The sequence below is a fragment of the Nerophis lumbriciformis genome, linkage group LG15 (assembly GCF_033978685.3).
Source record: "Nerophis lumbriciformis linkage group LG15, RoL_Nlum_v2.1, whole genome shotgun sequence".
Taxonomy (NCBI): Eukaryota; Metazoa; Chordata; class Actinopteri; order Syngnathiformes; family Syngnathidae; genus Nerophis; species Nerophis lumbriciformis.
Window position 1 is genome coordinate 31,688,192 of NC_084562.2, and position 16,502 is coordinate 31,704,693.

General features: G+C 40.7%; 1 protein-coding gene across 2 annotated transcripts; it reads left to right on the forward strand.

Moving 5' to 3' along the window:
* The first annotated feature begins 439 nt into the window (after positions 1 to 439).
* ptpmt1 (protein tyrosine phosphatase mitochondrial 1) lies at positions 440 to 14,524 on the forward strand. Of its 2 annotated transcripts, none has more exons than XM_061975041.1 (4): positions 440 to 712; positions 8,341 to 8,421; positions 9,799 to 9,990; positions 13,952 to 14,524. In XM_061975041.1, exons 1-4 carry the CDS (start codon positions 566 to 568, stop codon positions 14,081 to 14,083), a joined length of 552 nt encoding a protein of 183 aa, XP_061831025.1. In that variant the 5' UTR covers positions 440 to 565; the 3' UTR covers positions 14,084 to 14,524. The 2 variants fall into 2 exon arrangements, with proteins under 2 accessions (XP_061831025.1, XP_061831026.1); XM_061975042.1 differs by having other exon boundaries at positions 443 to 712; positions 13,955 to 14,524.
* Positions 14,525 to 16,502: the final 1,978 nt, after the last annotated feature.

The following is a 16,502-nucleotide window of genomic DNA, read 5'->3' on the forward strand; positions in this document are numbered from 1 at the left end:
CTTATCTGAATAGCCTGAATGACGGCAAAATCATTAAAGGCTCACAATTTTGAAACCATCCACAAGTAAGGAAAACTTGGATTATTTCACCGTATGTACTTTTTTATGCCGAAAAAGGCAATTTAAAAGAGGCGATTTCAGCCACTTCGGTCATCACAGCCGAATTTAGATATACTTTTCGAGACGAGTGACGTAAGCGCGCTCCCGTGTCAGGGGGAGCATTCTACGGCGGGTGTGCCTTATCTGGCACAACACCTGGCATCTTTGTTTTCTACCTGTCAACTGTCAGTTTAGGCTGCTCGCTGGCTCCTCATCACCACTTCAAGATGGCGGCCGAATTTCTCGCGTCACAGCAGCCAATGCTGTTTCTACTCTTAAGATGTCTATGGTTGCAACATTTATTTTGAAAAGCTAACCCGGAAATAGTGTTGAAAGCTTAAACGTGTGGGGTGGGGCTTATGACGACAAGATGCGTGGAAACGTAAAGGTGGTTGGACGTAGTCACACACGCTGGGTCAACCGCACCGCGTGATAGTAAACGAGCTAACCTAACGAACTCTCGGACATGTCTGGCGTGCTCGCAAGACTGCTCTTCTACCCTACCCTCGCTTACAATGTGGTCATGGAGAAGGTGTCTTCGCGGCGGTGGTTTGACCGAGTGGACGAGACTGTGCTGCTGGGAGCTCTACCTTTCAAATCCATGACCAAACAGGTCAGACTGGTCAACTCGTCTGTTTAAAAAACGGATATTTTCTCTCCATTAATTGCTGAATATTGTAGTGTGTTTGGTCAAAACACAACCGACATCGTGTAGTTATTGTAACGTTTACATTCCTGAACATAATAGTTATAAAATATATGAAGTCATAAAGGGCTTTTTTATTACATTTTAATGATAACACATTTTAATTGATTAATGTTTAATATATTTATTTTAATTTATAAATGTTAAAACATTATTAAAGTTAAAATTTAACTTTAATCAAAACGATTTGATACTTGAGGTTTTGTTTTCATTTATTTCAATAACAAGTCAGGAAAAACTACTACATTTGTTTTTATTTAATCCTCTTGTGTCAATTGACTTATTACCTGAGTTTGTTCACCATATACAGGTAAAAGCCAGTAAATTAGAATATTTTGAAAAACTTGATTTATTTCAGTAATTGCATTCAAAAGGTGTAACTTGTACATTATATTTATTCATTGCACACAGACTGATGCATTCAAATGTTTATTTCATTTAATTTTGATGATTTGAAGTGGCAACAAATGAAAATCCAAAATTCCGTGTGTCACAAAATTAGAATATTACTTAAGGCTAATACAAAAAAGGGATTTTTAGAAATGTTGGCCAACTGAAAAGTATGAAAATGAAAAATATGAGCATGTACAATACTCAATACTTGGTTGGAGCTCCTTTTGCCTCAATTACTGCGTTAATGCGGCGTGGCATGGAGTCGATGAGTTTCTGGCACTGCTCAGGTGTTTTGAGAGCCCAAGTTGCTCTGATAGTGGCCTTCAACTCTTCTGCGTTTTTGGGTCTGGCATTCTGCATCTTCCTTTTCACAATACCCCACAGATTTTCTATGGGGCTAAGGTCAGGGGAGTTGGCGGGCCAATTTAGAACAGAAATACCATGGTCCGTAAACCAGGCACGGGTAGATTTTGCGCTGTGTGCAGGCGCCAAGTCCTGTTGGAACTTGAAATCTCCATCTCCATCTCCATAGAGCAGGTCAGCAGCAGGAAGCATGAAGTGCTCTAAAACTTGCTGGTAGACGGCTGCGTTGACCCTGGATCTCAGGAAACAGAGTGGACCGACACCAGCAGATGACATGGCACCCCAAACCATCACCCAACCATGCAAATTTTGCATTTCCTTTGGAAATCGAGGTCCCAGAGTCTGGAGGAAGACAGGAGAGGCACAGGATCCACGTTGCCTGAAGTCTAGTGTAAAGTTTCCACCATCAGTGATGGTTTGGGGTGCCATGTCATCTGCTGGTGTCGGTCCACTCTGTTTCCTGAGATCCAGGGTCAACGCAGCCGTCTACCAGCAAGTTTTAGAGCACTTCATGCTTCCTGCTGCTGACCTGCTCTATGGAGATGGAGATTTCAAGTTCCAACAGGACTTGGCGCCTGCACACAGCGCAAAATCTACCCGTGCCTGGTTTACGGACCATGGTATTTCTGTTCTAAATTGGCCCGCCAACTCCCCTGACCTTAGCCCCATAGAAAATCTGTGGGGTATTGTGAAAAGGAAGATGCAGAATGCCAGACCCAAAAACGCAGAAGAGTTGAAGGCCACTATCAGAGCAACCTGGGCTCTCATAACACCTGAGCAGTGCCAGAAACTCATCGACTCCATGCCACGCCGCATTAACGCAGTAATTGAGGCAAAAGGAGCTCCAACCAAGTATTGAGTATTGTACATGCTCATATTTTTCATTTTCATACTTTTCAGTTGGCCAACATTTCTAAAAATCCCTTTTTTGTATTAGCCTTAAGTAATATTCTAATTTTGTGACACACGGAATTTTGGATTTTCATTTGTTGCCACTTCAAATCATCAAAATTAAATGAAATAAACATTTGAATGCATCAGTCTGTGTGCAATGAATAAATATAATGTACAAGTTACACCTTTTGAATGCAATTACTGAAATAAATCAAGTTTTTCAAAATATTCTAATTTACTGGCTTTTACCTGTATAAATATAACAGCAATAAAGTATCAACGTGAATAACTGATATATTTGGGGACTGCAATCTCTTTGTAATGGTGAATAAAATGTTCTTATTTGCATAACTGACCTTGACACATGTGCAAAGCAATTAGGTTTATAAATACAAATGAGCTTTCTTTTGTCATTATGAATAACATAATATCCTTTTTGCCATTATTTTTAATGTCATAAAGAGATTGGAGCAGCCTGTGAGTGATTTTACTTTTAGGTGGGGTAGGGGGCCCCATCTGCACCCTTTCCTCATTGAGAAGAGCAATACTGCTGTCATGTCTCCAAAAGGGTTTTATCAGACCAGTAAAAGTCGCTAAATATATTGCTATGTATTTTTTTAAAGGGTGAATATTTGTTAAATGTAGTGATAAAGTTGCTAAGTTGGCAACACTGATCCGCTCTACCAAGTCTTTTCCTCTGGAAGACCATGCATGTATGAAGCATACTATGCATACCGCCACCTACTGTACGGAGTTGTAACAACAAGCTGCTTTTGTACAATGGGCCTGCTTTACCAAGCTCTATATACTTTGCGCTAAACAGCGTGTGCAATCTGTAACATAGCGTGTACTATTAGTAGGCGTGTTGTGTGCCATCTACTAACACTGCGTGTGCAATTAAAAGGTGGTGCAGACCGTTTTATTTAAATGACGATTTTGCTTGTACTATATGAGGCATCACCACTAAGACACTCACTTACTGAACATTCACGTTATGCTCCTACCTGAGGCGTTTTGCTATGTTTTCAAAAAAGCAGGAGACACGTAACCACATTTTATGGGTATTTTAGCAGCAGTCGTGCAGTGTATATACAGGTAAAAGCCAGTAAATTAGAATATTTTGAAAAACTTGATTTATTTCAGTAATTGCATTCAAAAGGTGTAACTTGTACATTATATTTATTCATTGCACACAGACTGATGCATTCAAATGTTTATTTCATTTAATTTTGATGATTTGAAGTGGCAACAAATGAAAATCCAAAATTCCGTGTGTCACAAAATTAGAATATTGTGTAAGGCTAATACAAAAAAGGGATTTTTAGAAATGTTGGCCAACTGAAAAGTATGAAAATGAAAAATATGAGCATGTACAACACTCAATACCTGGTTGGAGCTCCTTTTGCCTCAATTACTGCGTTAATGCGGCGTGGCATGGAGTCGATGAGTTTCTGGCACTGCTCAGGTGTTATGAGAGCCCAGGTTGCTCTGATAGTGGCCTTCAACTCTTCTGCGTTTTTGGGTCTGGCATTCTGCATCTTCCTTTTCACAATACCCCACAGATTTTCTATGGGGCTTAGGTCAGGGGAGTTGGCGGGCCAATTTAGAACAGAAATACCATGGTCCGTAAACCAGGCATGGGTAGATTTTGCGCTGTGTGCAGGCGCCAAGTCCTGTTGGAACTTGAAATCTCCATCTCCATAGAGCAGGTCAGCAGCAGGAAGCATGAAGTGCTCTAAAACTTGCTGGTAGACGGCTGCGTTGACCCTGGATCTCAGGAAACAGAGTGGACAGACACCAGCAGATGACATGGCACCCCAAACCATCACCCAACCATGCAAATTTTGCATTTCCTTTGGAAATCAAGGTCCCAGAGTCTGGAGGAAGACAGGAGAGGCACAGGATCCACGTTGCCTGAAGTCTAGTGTAAAGTTTCCACCATCAGTGATGGTTTGGGGTGCCATGTCATCTGCTGGTGTTGGTCCACTCTGTTTCCTGAGATCCAGGGTCAACGCAGCCGTCTACCAGCAAGTTTTAGAGCACTTCATGCTTCCTGCTGCTGACCTGCTCTATGGAGATGGAGATTTCAAGTTCCAACAGGACTTGGCGCCTGCACACAGTGCAAAATCTACCCGTGCCTGGTTTACGGACCATGGTATTTCTGTTCTAAATTGGCCCGCCAACTCCCCTGACCTTAGCCCCATAGAAAATCTGTGGGGTATTGTGAAAAGGAAGATGCAGAATGCCAGACCCAAAAACGCAGAAGAGTTGAAGGCCACTATCAAAAATCCCTTTTTTGTATTAGCCTTACACAATATTCTAATTTTGTGACACACGGAATTTTGGATTTTCATTTGTTGCCACTTCAAATCATCAAAATTAAATGAAATAAACATTTGAATGCATCAGTCTGTGTGCAATGAATAAATATAATGTACAAGTTACACCTTTTGAATGCAATTACTGAAATAAATCAAGTTTTTCAAAATATTCTAATTTACTGGCTTTTACCTGTACATTGACACCCCTTCTTTTTTTTAACCACTGATGGTGCATGGGAGGGAGGCTGCACTTATGTGCTCAAGACATACACAAAAATGCATTCTTCAAGAAGTTTTTAACATATAGGAAATATGTTAGTAATATATATTCTATGTGAACAAAGTCATTAAAAATATTAAATGACACCAAAACGCTAACCTGACTCTCGCCAGATCCTTGTAGTTCGCTGAGCTCCACACAAGGATCTAGGCTCGAAGGCATTGCAAACTCCTTCAAAAAATAATGAACCAATTAGGATCGCCGGGCGGGATTTCATAGCTGTGACGTAGCGCCTGTTTGATTCAAACAACAATGGCGGCACGAAGTCCTCGCTGCGTCGTGTGTTGACATTGATTCTGCTATTGCAACTGTTTTGTCGAATCTATCCAATATTAATTATTTAAAAGATGAACAGAGAACTGTTTTGAAGGCATTCATTGGTGGCAATGATGTTTTGGCTCTTCCGCTCTGGTTTGGATTTCCCAGTGTCGCTCTCATCAGCGTCACTGGTTGATTTTGATGTGAGTGGTTGTAGTAGCACGTCATTCAAGATAACGGACAAGTGGTTGATCCAATCACATACATTTTTTTACAAAGCCCCGCCTTCTGAAATACATCTCCTATTGAGAACTCCTAGATCAATGTGTGGAGCTCAGTAAACTACAAGGATCTGGCGAGAGTCAGGTTACCAAAACGCATCAATTAAAATCGTTTTAATCAGTCCCGTAATCATTGCAGCAATGAAATTTGAAAATGATGTTGCTGAATAAACGATGTCTAATTTTTAATTTCTGACCATTCAAATATGTTAAAACATACATGTAGGACGGAGGATTCTCTCTGTCTGTCGTGTGTAAAATGACACCTAAAGGCATCCATTGAAATTGTTTTATTCAGCCCCGTAATCATAGCAGCTATGACATTTTTGAATGTCACTGAATAAACAATGTCTAATGTTTAATTTCTGACCATCTAAATATTTTAAAACGTACATGTAGGACGGAGGATTCTCTGTCCGTCGCGTGTAAAATGACACCAAAAAGCATCAATTGAAATAGTTTTAATCAGCCCCTTAATCATAGCAGCTATAAAATTATAAAATGACGTTGCTTAATAAATGTCAATTTTTGTATTTCTGACCATACAAATGTCTTTTTTTATTTTTTATTTCTGACCATCCAAATATGTTAAAAAAATGTACATGTAGATCGAAGGATTCTTTGCAGCGATAACACTTCTCTCTTACAGCCGTATGTGGAACTGTGTCAGTTTGCGTGTCCTTTTCAAACATGTTGAATAAAATGCAAAATAGTGGTCACAAAACGGGGATGAGTTGATGAATGACATTGCGCGTGTTGTCGAATATATTTTCATTTTCTCCAAATAATCTGGGTGTTTTGATGATCAGCATATATTCTGCATATTACTGGATTGCATGCCTCATTCTGCTTATTTGAGAAGCACAATCCACTTTTCACTTTGTTTAGTAGATCAACTTTGTGTGTGATATCAAGTTTGCACATGTTTTATTTATTACACACAAACTTTTAGTAAATCAGGCCCTATGTGTTTCTAAACGAAGGCAAGCAAATGGCATTAAATCTAAAAATAATAATGTAAAACAACGGTCAAACATAGGGCTGGGCGATATGGCTTAAAACCGTATCATGATAAGCGTTTTAAATCAGTCGATCTTGATAATTATTGATATTTATATGACCTATTGGAAATCAATCAAATTTTATTTGTATAACCCTTGATCACAAGTGCATCAAAAGGCTTCACAAACCACAACGACATCCCCTGAAAATAGGGACAAGTAGAAAAATATATTAAATGTAAACATTTTTTATTTAAATGTAACCTTCCCCTGATTACAATCCCCTCAGCTATAAAGGCAGAAAGGAAATGATTCGAAATGTTAACACAATCAAGGTAACACTCATTGTAAACAAAATTAAAGTCACGTTGAACAATTAAATCTCTTAAATCGAAGGCGCATAGAAATAAGGAATACATAATGCTTAAAAAAGTGCACAGTGTGAAAATGTAAATATAGAGAAACCTGAGAAAAACTATTTTCTACAGGTTTATGCCAGAAGGGTGAGCGTGGTTACGGTGGTTTGCTATTACCGGTCTAATTTACAGACCACATTGGTGTGACTACGGTCTGGTTTTTTTTTTAATCCATAAAAACTGCCATACTGTCGGGGGGATTTTTCCTGTTTTATCAACAATTTCTTCACTCTCTGAAGCACTCATTTTTAGTTTCTCTTCTCACTCCATGCAAAGAATCCACCATGAAACAAGATGGCACATTAAACTGTTACTTGACTGGTTGTTAGGGTGTCACTCCCATTGATCATTGATCACTTCCTGCTTTGCTTGGTTACCAGAAAGTGGGTGCCTGTGGTCACGCAACCAACCTTGCTTTGCAACTTCCGATTTTTTTCCAAAGAAGAAGAAAAACAATTTACCAAGCGCATTTTTTTATTCATGTCACAATATATTTTGATATCATTTTGTCGCCAAGCCCTAACAGTCAAACAGGTAGCTCAAAAAGATTAATGTATGGGAAGCAAAAGAAAATAACTGAAAAATATACAGTACAGGCCAAACGTTTGGACACACCTTCTCCTCATTCCATGCGTTTTCTTTATTTTCATGACTATTTTGTAGATTGTCACTGAAGGCATCAAAACTATGAATGAACATGTGTTATGTACTTAACAAAAAAAAAGGAGAAATAACTGAAAACATGTTTTATATTGTAGTTTCTTCAAAATAGCCACCTTTTGCTCTGATTACTGCTTTGCACACTCTTAATATTCTCTCAATGAGCTTCAAGCACACCTGTGAAGTGAAAACCATTTCAGGTGACTACCTCTTGAAGCTCATCGAGAGAATGCCAAGAGTGTGCCAAAAAGTAATCAGAGCAAAGGGTGGCTATTTTAAAGAAACTAGAATATAAAACATGTTTTGAGTTATTTCACCTTTTTTTGTTAAGTACATAACTCCACGTGTTCATTCATAGTTTTGATGCCTTCAGGGACAATCTACAATGTAAATAGTCATGAATATAAAGAAAACACATTGAATGAGAAGATGTGTCCAAACGTTAGGCCTGTACTATAGATCTAATCATGCTAATATCAATCTCTTACTGATATCGATTACCGGTACATCAATATTTATTACGACCTGCCCACTACTAGCACACACAGAATGGCCAGTTTTGAATTGTACAGCAGTGCCAACTTTTAAGTTCATTTTTAAGAAATATGTTTTTCACGATTAGCCAGCAACTGAAAACAAGGTCTGAGTGGTTGTTGTGCTTTCCACAGCTGGTGGAAACGGAAAATGTTCGAGGAGTTATCACTATGAATGAGACCTATGAGACCAAGTACTTCTGCAATTCAGCTGAGGTGAGTTCAGTAAAGATTCAGTTTTTGTAAGTGTAAGAACCACACTGTCAAATGTTAAATAAAGTAGAAATAGTCTTAGAACATCAGCGAGTTGACTTAGAGCAGTGGTTCCCAAACTTTTTATCATCCCGTACCCCTTCAAACATTTAATCTCCAGCTATGTACCCCCTTCCTCCCCGTTTTTTTTTCTGTATGGAGTTTGCATGTCCTCCCTGTGACTGTGTGGGTTCCCTCCGGATACTCCGGCTTCCTCCCACCTCCAAAGACATGCACCTGGGGATAGGTTGATTGGCAACACTAAAATTGGCCCTAGTGTGTGAATGTTGTCTGTCTATCTGTGTTGGCCCTGCGATGAGATGGCAACTTGTCCAGGGTGTACCCCGCCTTCCGCCCGATTGTAGCTGAGATAGGTTCCAGCACCCCCCGTGACCCCGAAGGGAATAAGCGGTAAAAAATGGATGGATGGATGGAGTTGTGGAATAGTACTTTTGCACATATAACACACTGTGGCCGAATAGACGAACCAGTACCGATACAAGTGAGCAATGTAGTTCTCATCATATTTGCGTCTTTGTGATGTCGTTATGATTTCTCTTATCTGTATGCTTTCTCATGTCAAGGGGCCGAAGCTGTGCATCATACTCACTGTCACTGTCAGTGGCCATGCTTGTAACAGCCCTACTGCTTGCACCCTGATCCAAGGAAGAGAAACCTGGGTTGCTGTCACCGGCAGGGGCATCCTCGATTGTAGGCCTACTGGTAGACACCGATAATGTCTCTCCGGAGGGGGGGATTTACTCTTTTTAGCCATTTGTCCATTATTCCGGCGCAGGTATGGCTGTTTTCTATGAATAGTAACTTGATGTTAACAAGTAGCCTAATTGGTTGCTACGCAACAATTGAAACACTGTGTCGGGAGAAGACTTGAGCTCAGGACAAGTATTAGAATGCAGGTCTATTGCGCGGGGTGGTATATTGCCTTTATCCAATAATCATACGAAATAAATGGCTGGGGGAAACAAACCAAAAAGTGAAACCAATGCATTTCTATGAGCTTGCCGTGCAGGATTTTAGAACAGTTTTCTAACCCTCCACGGCAGACATTTCTATTGGGCTTTGTTTGCTCCGTTAAAAACAATGGAGTTCTGTATTGTCGTTCCCGCGTCCAGTCGGCGTTGGCCTTAACGTACCCCCTACAGTCCCCACTTTGGGAAACACTGACTTAGAGCTTTGATGCAAAATGTCAACTACTGCTGAGTGGCTTTGTTTTGGCACCAGTCATGAATTATAAAGGAGGTATTTCATAGTATTTTGGAAAACTCAGAGCTGAGGGTTTTGTTTTGCAATCTTCATGTAAACATAATGTGTTTGCTGCAGGAGTGGCAGGCTTCAGGGGTGGAACAGTTGAGGCTGAGCACCGTTGACATCACTGGCGTTCCCAGTTTGGAGAACCTGCGTCGTGGTGTTGAGTTTGCTCTGCAACATCGAGAAAAGGGAAACAGCGTTTACGTCCACTGCAAGGCCGGACGCTCCCGCAGTGCCACGCTAGCTGCTGCATACCTCATACGGGTCAGTTCATAACACAAACTGTCACTCACAGCATGATGCACTTGGTCGAACAGAAATACAACAACATCAGTTAATGTGCTGCCAATAGTGAGTTCCGTTAACCTCAGAAGTTGGAAGATTTCACAGCCGATTTATGAGTGTTCCACTTACCAAGTCGGAAATCAAGATGGCCACATCCCGGAAAGCTAATTTTGCGCAAGCCTTGTCTGAATATATAACTCAGTGACGTGCAGTCAGGGGAGGCAGGTGAGGCGGGGCCTCCCGTGCCATCATGGAAAGAAAAAAAATGTAAAAAGAAATTTTTTTTTAATTATTATATGTATCCAGTGATTATACTATAAAGTTATTTTCCATTTAACTTCACCAGTTTTAGATTATTTTTATTCAAATCGCTGGATTTTCACATTTGCCGTTCAAATACTGAGAAGAGACTTGCGGTGAGCAGCCAGTTGAGGCACGTCACTGAGTTGAGCCTCACCATGGATTGCGCAATGACTCGGCTAACTGCTGGCGTGCTGTGCAGTGAGACCGTATTGCTATATGAATTATATTATACATTTCCATAGTTTAGTTAGCTGAGGTATATAATGTACAGTGTATTTTGTCAACAACGGTATGTGTGTAACGTATTTCTTGTGCTGAGCAATCATAAAAAGGCTGCAAAAGACTCACTGTGTGAGGCTCGCAGTAATCCCGCCTCCTGGTGGTAGAGGGCGGTAGTGATCCCAGAGATCATTCATGCGACTACTCGGCTGCAGAAGAAGTGACAACAAGCAGCAACAGTTAGCAGCGATCGTTTATTTTTTCCTCTCGCCTGGACTTTTAACATGGAGGATTACATATCTGAAATAAAACAGTTTTCTAAACTGGACTTTCAATCGAAGCAGGAGGTAATAATTAAAGGATCATCTCCATCGAGACAGAGAGACTTTTAAAACTGAAGAAAGATAAGGAAGACTTCTATAAACAAGTTATCGATGCTTTTGTTCAAAAGGAGCTGCGCATGGACTTCATTTATAAGTAAAGGTAAGACCATAATAACGTTTTTTTTTATTAAATGTGCTTTTTTGTGTGCTACAGTTTGTATGTGTAAAGTTAAAGTTAAGTTAAAGTACCAATGATTGTCACACACACTAGGTGTGGTGAAATTTGTCCTCTGCATTTGACCCATCCCCTTGCTCACCCCCTGGGAGGTGAGGGGAGCAGTGGGCAGCAGCGGCACCGCGCCCGGGAATCATTTTTGGTGATTTAACCCCCAATTCCAACCCTTGATGCTGAGTGCCAAGCAGGGAAGAATGCTGGTATGAGCTTTTAAACATAACCCGTTAACTGCCGCCAATCAAATGGTGAATAAGATACTCTTTAGGGTTCATATGTTTGTAAATCTGACTGTGATGAAGTCAGTGCCTCACCAGCCATCAACCTCACCGCACGTCACTGATATAACTTATGGAAAAATATGCACCTCTTGGGCACCCTTTAAACCCTGTGGATAAAGAGGAAACAAAGATGCTTCGCATGCGATATACAACGTATAAAACACATGAAAAATATAATTTACACTACAGCAGTTATTCTCAAATAGTAGGGTGGGCTCACTGGGTGGCACGTGTGACTGTGGTCAGTATCATACTTCAAACTCCACTTTAAAAAGCTGTGCACTACAAAAATTGCTCATTGTAGCCCTTAATTCTGATTTAGTCATTTTGATTGAAAACAAAATCAGCACCAAGGAGGACACGAGCACAGAGCCCCTGCAACCAGCTGCCAATACAGCGGCACCATTTTGTCTTCCACCTTCGATCTTGTCAAGAGAAACGTGTGTGACTTCAAGTGCGGGGAAAAAACAGGAAAATAGGGCCCACGGTTTTCTTCCATTTATGCAGATTTGTATTTACATTATTGTGCTTCTTTATATTTTATACTCTTAACAGAGTTGTTGCGGTAATTTGATTGCATGGCTTGTTGACAATATAAAAAAAAAGTTGCTGTGGTAGATTTTAGTTTATTAATACTGCCATGCTTTTATTTTTAAGCTTGTTTTGCACTGAACATGAAGTCACGGTGTGCACTTTTTAACGCTGGGGAAAACAATGCTAATATTGTTACAATAAAAGCAGTTTAAGTCGACCAACTCAAGTCTTGATTTATCTTTTTACTAAAATGTGCTCGCTTTAGTCAATGTCAAAATATATGGTCAGCCCTTTTTGTCAACATAAAACTTGAGGACCAAAGGGTTTTAATAATTATTTGCATGTGTTTAACTTTTTGCAAAGTCAGATTTGTGGTTATGTCAAAATCAATAAAAATGGTCACAAGTAAATGTGCAAGCATTGGCTATTTTAATCTCTGTTGACAACCGCTTATGTTGACGTAGGTCAGCCATTCCAAGGGTTTAACTACCGTATTTTCCGCACTATAAGGCGCACCGGATTATTAGCCGCACCTTCAATGAATTGCATATTTCATAACTTTGTCCACCAATAAGCCGCCCTGGATTATAAGCCGCGCCTACGCTGCGCTAAAGGGAATGTCAAAAAAACAGTCAGATAGTTCAGTCAAACTTTAATAATATATTAAAAACCAGCGTTCTAACAACTCTGTCCCAAAATGTACGCAAATGTGCAATCACAAACATAGTAAAATTCAAAATGGTGTAGAGCAATAGCAACATAATGTTGCTCGAACGTTAATGTCACAACACACAAAATAAACATAGCGCTCACCTTCTGAAGTTATTTTTCATTCGTAAATCCTTCGAATTCTTCGTCTTCGGTGTCCGAATTGAAAAGTTGCGCAAGCGTGGGATCCAAAATGGCCGGTTCCGTCTCGTCGAAGTCATCGGAGTCAGTGTCGCTGTTGTTGTCCAGTAGTTCTGTGAATCCTGCCTTCCGGAAAGCTCGGACCACAGTTGTGACCGAAATATCTGCCCAGGCATTTACGATCCACTGGCAAATGTTGGCGTATGTCGTCCGGCGCTGTCTGCCTGTCTTAGTGAAGGTGTGTTCGCCTTCGGTCATCCATTGTTCCCACGCCGTTCGCAGTCGTGATTTGAATGCCCTGTTGACACCAATATCCAGCGGTTGGAGTTCTTTGGTTAATCCACCCGGAATGACGGCGAGTGTTGTATTTGTGTGCTTCACTTGTTTTTTGACACCATCTGTGATGTGGGCGCGCATAGAGTCGTATATCAACATGGACGGAGCTGTGTGAAAAAAGCCACCCGGCCTCTTCGCGTAAACTTCCCTTAACCACTCGCTCATCTTTTCTTCATCCATCCATCCCTTCGAGTTAGCTTTTATGATGACGCCGGCTGGAAAGGTCTCTTTTGGCAAGGTCTTCCTTTTGAATATCACCATGGGAGGAAGTTTCTGGCCATTAGCATGGCAAGCTAGAACCACAGTGAAGGACGACTTCTCATTCCCTGTGGTGCGAATATTCACCGTACGTGCATTTTGTAGTCTGGTCTTTACAGATGTAAACACACAAAGGAAATGAAACGAAATATCCGCGCGCTTCTTTTTCTTCCGGGGGCGGGTGGTACAGTAGAAGAAGAAGCGCTTCCTGTTCTATGGGGGCGGGTGCTTACCTTGGCGGTTGCTTGCGTAGAAGAAGAAGCGCTTCCTGTTCTACCGGGAAAAAAAATGGCGGCTGTTTACCGAAGTTGCGAGATCGAAACTTTATGAAAATGAATCGTAATATTAATCCATATATAAAGCGCACCGGGTTATAAGGCGCACTGTCAGCTTTTGAGAAAATTTGTGGTTTTTAGGTGCGCCTTATAGTGCGGAAAATACGGTAGTTCCACTGTAATTGTTTTTTATAAAGTAAAATGTGTTATTTGATATGTTTCTAATGGAGTTCAATAACCAATACCAACAGTGAATAGTATTTAGTATTAATATTCTATAGATTAGTGCCTGTTTTGACACGGCATGATGCTGATATTGTTCTATGCCAGCAGCTACACTGTGTGACGCCTGAAGAAGCGTGTCAGAAACTGGCGTCTATCCGGCCACACATCCTGATACGTGCTGCTCAGCTGGACATGCTGAGGAAATATCACCTGCATGTGTTTGGACAGTCTCATTAAGTACGTAACAAAGTATTTGGATGACTTTATGTGCCTACTGCCAGGGGGCAGGACTCTAATTCCCTGTACTTTTTTCATCTCATTCAGTTTTGAACACTCAATGGATAAACAGCTGGGTTATTTCACAAAAAACATATTTTTAAAATATAGCTTTTCAAAGTTTTACTTGTCACATTTTAGCTATTGTATAGTTTATTCTATGTCTATTTTATACCAACTTTATGAAGTGTAGAAAGTCAGTACATCAACACGCACATATGTGTTTTAGTTGCTGCCCTGACTTCTCCCAAACCAGTTAACCTACGATGTGTACGTCAGTTTTGCAGAACCACTTGCCATGTAATGTCGACAACTAAATGGCCTGTTTTTAATTTTCTTAAATTATTTTTTCTTGTATACCCAAATATAAACATTCTTTGTTAAATAAAATATTACAATCCATTCTGGCACTGTGTTCCTTTCCTTTTTCCATCCATCCATCCATCCATTTTCTACCGCTTGTCCCTGTTTGGGGTCGCGAGGGGCGCTGGAGCCTATCTCAGCTGCATTCGGGCGGAAGACGGGGTACACCCTGGACAAGTCGCCACCTCATCACAGGGCCAACACAGATAGACAGACAACATTCACACACTAGGGCCAATTTAGTGTTGCTAATCAACCTATCCCCAGATGCATGTCTTTGGAGGTGGGAGGAAGCCGGAGTACCCGGAGGGAACCCACGCAGTCACGGGGAGAACATGCAAACTCCACACAGAAAGATCCCCAGCTCGGGATTGAACTCAGGACTTCTCAGGACCTTCGTATTGTGAGGCAAATGCACTAACCCCTGTGACACCGTGCTGCCTCCCTTTCCATTTTGATATTATCAAATGTTTGTGAACTATATTGAGTTTCTCCATCTTTGGTAGAATAGCATTAACTTCACCTTACATGTTTTTTACAGCTTACTCCACACTACGGTATAACCTGGACATTTTCCTCCTATCTTCTGGGGGTATTTAGATTGACGCACGTAATATAATAATAATGTCGACAACTAAATGGACTGTTTTTTATTTTCTTAAATGTTTTTTTCCTGTATACCTTGTCTCCAAATATGGACGTTCTTTGTTAAATAAAATATTAAAATGAGGGATGTCCGATAATGGCTTTTTGCCGATATTCCGATATTGTCCAACTCTTTAATTACCGATACCGATATCAACCGATATATATAGTCGTGGAATTAACACATTATTATGCCTACCGTAATTTGGACAACCAGGTATGGTGAAGATAAGGTACTATATATAGCCTATACTGGCTCACCTGCACTGGCTTCCTGTGCACTTAAGATGTGACTTTAAGGTTTTACTACTTACGTATAAAATACTACACGGTCTAGCTCCGTCCTATCTTGTCGATTGCATTGTACCATATATCCCGGCAAGAAATCTGCGTTCAAAGAACTCCGGCTTATTAGTGATTCCCAGAGCCCAAAAAAAGTCTGCGGGCTATAGAGCGTTTTCTATTCGGGCTCCAGTACTATGGAATGCCCTCCCGGTAACAATTAGAGATGCTACCTCAGTAGAAGCATTTAAGTCCCATCTTAAAACTCATTTGTATACTCTAGCCTTTAAATAGCCCCCCTGTTAGACCAGTTGATCTGCCGTTTCTTTTCTTTTCTCCTCTGCTCCCCTTTTCCTTGAGGGGGGGGGGCACAGGTCCGGTGGCCATGGATGAAGTGCTGGCTGTCCAGAGTCGGGACCCGGGGTGGACCGCTCGCCTGTGCATCGGCTGGGAACATCTCTGCGCTGCTGACCCGTCTCCGCTCGGGATGGTGTCCTGCTGGCCCCACTATGGACTGGACTCTTACTATTATGTTGGATCCACTATGGATTGGACTCTCACAATATTATGTCAGACCCACTCGACATCCATTGCTTTCGGTCTCCCCTAGAGGGGGGGGGTTACCCACATATGCGGTCCTCTCCAAGGTTTCTTATAGTCATTCACATCGACGTCCCACTGGGGTGAGTTTTTCTTTGCCCGTATGTGGGCTTTGTACCGAGGATGTCGTTGTGGCTTGTGCAGCCCTTTGAGACACTTGTGATTTAGGGCTATATAAATAAAGATTGATTGATTGATTGATACTTTTAAAAAAAATTAATAAAATAAGATAAATAAATTAAAAACATTTTCTTGAATAAAAAAGGAAAGTAAAACAATATAAAAACAGTTACATAGAAACTAGTAATTAATGAAAATTAGTAAAATTAACTGTTGAAGGTTAGTACTATTAGTGGACCAGCAGCACGCACAATCATGTGTGCTTACGGACTGTATCCCTTGCAGACTGAATTGATATATATTGATATATAATGTAGGAACCAGAATATTAATAACAGAAAGAAACAACCCTTTTGTGTGAATGAGTGTA